The following is a 4778-nucleotide window of genomic DNA, read 5'->3' on the forward strand; positions in this document are numbered from 1 at the left end:
GTCTGGAAAGTGCTGTGTCAATAAATACTTCCTAACGGCCCACCTGTCTTCAGGTGAACCCCCGCGACCGCCCCTCCGTCAGCTCCGTCCTCAGGCGGCCCTTCCTGGAGAAGCTCATCAGCAAACACTTGGAGCCTCAGGTCACACACACACACACACACACACACACACACACACACACACACACACACACACACACACACACACACACACACACACACACACACACACACACACACACACACACACACACACACACACACACACACCAAACACACACACACACACACACACACACACACACACACACACACACACACACACACACACACACACACACACACACACACACACACACACACACACACACACACACACACACACACACACACACCAAACACACACACAGACACACACACACTCACTCTGTCAGGATACTGGTATGAGGATCCAGTAGCAGTACAGAAGGGAATCAGTCGGGGTTAAAGGTCACCTATTCTGCAAAATCCTCTTCTCCATGTCTTCTCTACATCAACATGTGTCCCCTCTTCTCCATGTCTCTTCTACATCAACATGTGTCCCCTCTTCTTCATGTCTCTTCTACATCAACATGTGTCCCCTCTTCTTCATGTCTCTTCTACATCAACATGTGTCCCCTCTTCTTCATGTCTCTACTACATCAACATGTGTCCCCTCTTCTTCATGTCTCTTCTACATCAACATGTGTCCCCTCTTCCTCATGTCTCTTCTACATCAACATGTGTCCCCTCTTCTTCATGTCTCTTCTACATCAACATGTGTCCCCTCTTCTTCATGTCTCTTCTACATCAACATGTGTCCCCTCTTCTTCATGTCTCTCTACATCAACATGTGTCCCCTCTTCTCCATGTCTCTTCTACATCAACATGTGTCCCCTCTTCTTCATGTCTCTTCTACATCAACATGTGTCCCCTCTTCTTCATGTCTCTTCTACATCAACATGTGTCCCCTCTTCTTCATGTCTCTTCTACATCAACATGTGTCCCCTCTTCTCCATGTCTCTTCTACATCAACATGTGTCCCCTCTTCTTCATGTCTCTTCTACATCAACATGTGTCCCCTCTTCTTCAGTTCTCTTCTCCATCAACATGTGTCCCCTCTTCTCCATGTCTCTTCTACATCAACATGTGTCCCCTCTTCTTCATGTCTCTTCTCCATCAACATGTGTCCCCTCTTCTCCATGTCTCTTCTACATCAACATGTGTCCCCTCTTCTTCATGTCTCTTCTACATCAACATGTGTCTCCTCTTCTTCATGTCTCTTCTACATCAACATGTGTCCCCTCTTCTTCATGTCTCTTCTTCATCAACATGTGTCCCCTCTTCTTCATGTCTCTTCTTCATCAATATGTGTCCCCTCTTCTTCATGTCTCTTCTTCATCAATATGTGTCCCCTCTTCTTCATGTCTCTTCTTCATCAATATGTGTCCCCTCTTCTTCATGTCTCTTCTTCATCAACATGTGTCCCCTCTTCTTCATGTCTCTTCTTCATCAATATGTGTCCCCTCTTCTTCATGTCTCTTCTACATCAACATGTGTCCCCTCTTCTTCATGTCTCTTCTACATCAACATGTGTCCCCTCTTCTTCATGTCTCTTCTACATCAACATGTGTCCCCTCTTCTTCATGTCTCTTCTTCATCAATATGTGTCCCCTCTTCTCCATGTCTCTTCTTCATCAACATGTGTCCCCTCTTCTTCATGTCTCTTCTTCATCAATATGTGTCCCCTCTTCTTCATGTCTCTTCTACATCAACATGTGTCCCCTCTTCTCCATGTCTCTTCTACATCAACATGTGTCCCCTCTTCTTCATGTCTCTTCTTCATCAACATGTGTCCCCTCTTCTTCATGTCTCTTCTTCATCAATATGTGTCCCCTCTTCTTCATGTCTCTTCTACATCAACATGTGTCCCCTCTTCTCCATGTCTCTTCTACATCAACATGTGTCCCCTCTTCTTCATGTCTCTTCTTCATCAACATGTGTCCCCTCTTCTTCATGTCTCTTCTACATCAACATGTGTCCCCTCTTCTCCATGTCTCTTCTACATCACCATGTGTCCCCTCTTCTTCATGTCTCTTCTACATCAACATGTGTCCCCTCTTCTCCATGTCTCTTCTACATCAACATGTGTCCCCTCTTCTCCATGTCTCTTCTACATCAACATGTGTCCCCTCTTCTCCATGTCTCTTCTCCATCAACATGTGTCCCCTCTTCTCCATGTCTCTTCTACATCAACATGTGTCCCCTCTTCTTCATGCCTCTTCTCCATCAACATGTGTCCCCTCTTCTCCATGTCTCTTCTACATCAACATGTGTCCCCTCTTCTTCATGTCTCTTCTACATCAACATGTGTCTCCTCTTCTTCATGTCTCTTCTACATCAACATGTGTCCCCTCTTCTCCATGTCTCTTCTTCATCAACATGTGTCCCCTCTTCTTCATGTCTCTTCTTCATCAACATGTGTCCCCTCTTCTTCATGTCTCTTCTACATCAACATGTGTCCCCTCTTCTCCATGTCTCTTCTACATCAACATGTGTCCCCTCTTCTTCATGTCTCTTCTACATCAACATGTGTCCCCTCTTCTTCATGTCTCTTCTACATCAACATGTGTCCCCTCTTCTCCATGTCTCGTCTACATCAACATGTGTCCCCTCTTCTTCATGTCTCTTCTTCATCAACATGTGTCCCCTCTTCTTCATGTCTCTTCTTCATCAATATGTGTCCCCTCTTCTTCATGTCTCTTCTTCATCAATATGTGTCCCCTCTTCTTCATGTCTCTTCTTCATCAATATGTGTCCCCTCTTCTTCATGTCTCTTCTTCATCAACATGTGTCCCCTCTTCTTCATGTCTCTTCTTCATCAATATGTGTCCCCTCTTCTTCATGTCTCTTCTACATCAACATGTGTCCCCTCTTCTTCATGTCTCTTCTACATCAACATGTGTCCCCTCTTCTTCATGTCTCTTCTACATCAACATGTGTCCCCTCTTCTTCATGTCTCTTCTACATCAACATGTGTCCCCTCTTCTTCATGTCTCTTCTTCATCAATATGTGTCCCCTCTTCTCCATGTCTCTTCTTCATCAACATGTGTCCCCTCTTCTTCATGTCTCTTCTTCATCAATATGTGTCCCCTCTTCTTCATGTCTCTTCTACATCAACATGTGTCCCCTCTTCTCCATGTCTCTTCTACATCAACATGTGTCCCCTCTTCTTCATGTCTCTTCTTCATCAACATGTGTCCCCTCTTCTTCATGTCTCTTCTTCATCAATATGTGTCCCCTCTTCTTCATGTCTCTTCTACATCAACATGTGTCCCCTCTTCTCCATGTCTCTTCTACATCAACATGTGTCCCCTCTTCTTCATGTCTCTTCTTCATCAACATGTGTCCCCTCTTCTTCATGTCTCTTCTACATCAACATGTGTCCCCTCTTCTCCATGTCTCTTCTACATCACCATGTGTCCCCTCTTCTTCATGTCTCTTCTACATCAACATGTGTCCCCTCTTCTCCATGTCTCTTCTACATCAACATGTGTCCCCTCTTCTCCATGTCTCTTCTACATCGACATGTGTCCCCTCTTCTTCATGTCTCTTCTACATCGACATGTGTCCCCTCTTCTTCATGTCTCTTCTACATCGATATGTGTCCCCTCTTCTCCATGTCTCTTCTACATCAACATGTGTCCCCTCTTCTTCATGTCTCTTTTACATCAACATGTGTCCCCTCTTCTTCATGTCTCTTCTACATCAACATGTGTCCCCTCTTCTCCATGTCTCTTCTACATCAACATGTGTCCCCTCTTTTTCATGTCTCTTCTACATCAACATGTGTCCCCTCTTCTTCATGTCTCTTCTACATCAACATGTGTCCCCTCTTCTCCATGTCTCTTCTACATCAACATGTGTCCCCTCTTCTTCATGTCTCTTCTACATCAACATGTGTCCCCTCTTCTTCATGTCTCTTCTACATCAACATGTGTCCCCTCTTCTTCATGTCTCTTCTACATCAACATGTGTCCCCTCTTCTTCATGTCTCTTCTTCATCAACATGTGTCCCCTCTTCTTCATGTCTCTTCTACATCAACATGTGTCCCCTCTTCTTCATGTCTCTTCTACATCAACATGTGTCCCCTCTTCTTCATGTCTCTTCTACATCAACATGTGTCCCCTCTTCTTCATGTCTCTTCTACATCAACATGTGTCCCCTCTTCTTCATGTCTCTTCTACATCAACATGTGTCCCCTCTTCTTCATGTCTCTTCTACATCAACATGTGTCCCCTCTTCTCCATGTCTCTTCTACATCAACATGTGTCCCCTCTTCTTCATGTCTCTTCTACATCAACATGTGTCCCCTCTTCTCCATGTCTCTTCTACATCAACATGTGTCCCCTCTTCTTCATGTCTCTTTTACATCAACATGTGTCCCCTCTTCTTCATGTCTCTTCTACATCAACATGTGTCCCCTCTTCTTCATGTCCCTTCTACATCAACATGTGTCCCCTCTTCTTCATGTCTCTTCTACATCAACATGTGTCCCCTCTTCTTCATGTCTCTTTTACATCAACATGTGTCCCCTCTTCTTCATGTCTCTTCTACATCAACATGTGTCCCCTCTTCTCCATGTCTCTTCTACATCAACATGTGTCCCCTCTTCTTCATGTCTCTTTTACATCAACATGTGTCCCCTCTTCTCCATGTCTCTTCTACATCAACATGTGTCCCCTCTTCTTCATGTCTT

The 4778-nt window shown here is 44.6% G+C and overlaps 1 protein-coding gene across 5 annotated transcripts in view; it reads left to right on the forward strand.

Moving 5' to 3' along the window:
* LOC307030482 (uncharacterized protein) overlaps positions 1-4778 on the forward strand; it is a 36720-nt gene that overhangs the window by 12180 nt on the left and 19762 nt on the right. For all 5 annotated transcript variants that reach the window (XM_079666943.1, XM_079666944.1, XM_079666947.1 and 2 more), the window contains one exon: positions 54-140. In XM_079666943.1, coding sequence (XP_079523069.1) covers positions 54-140 — 87 coding nt within the window. The remainder of the gene's footprint in view (positions 1-53; positions 141-4778) is intronic.

This window comes from Notothenia rossii, assembly GCF_949606895.1.
Source record: "Notothenia rossii genome assembly, chromosome: 2".
Lineage (NCBI taxonomy): Eukaryota > Metazoa > Chordata > Actinopteri > Perciformes > Nototheniidae > Notothenia > Notothenia rossii.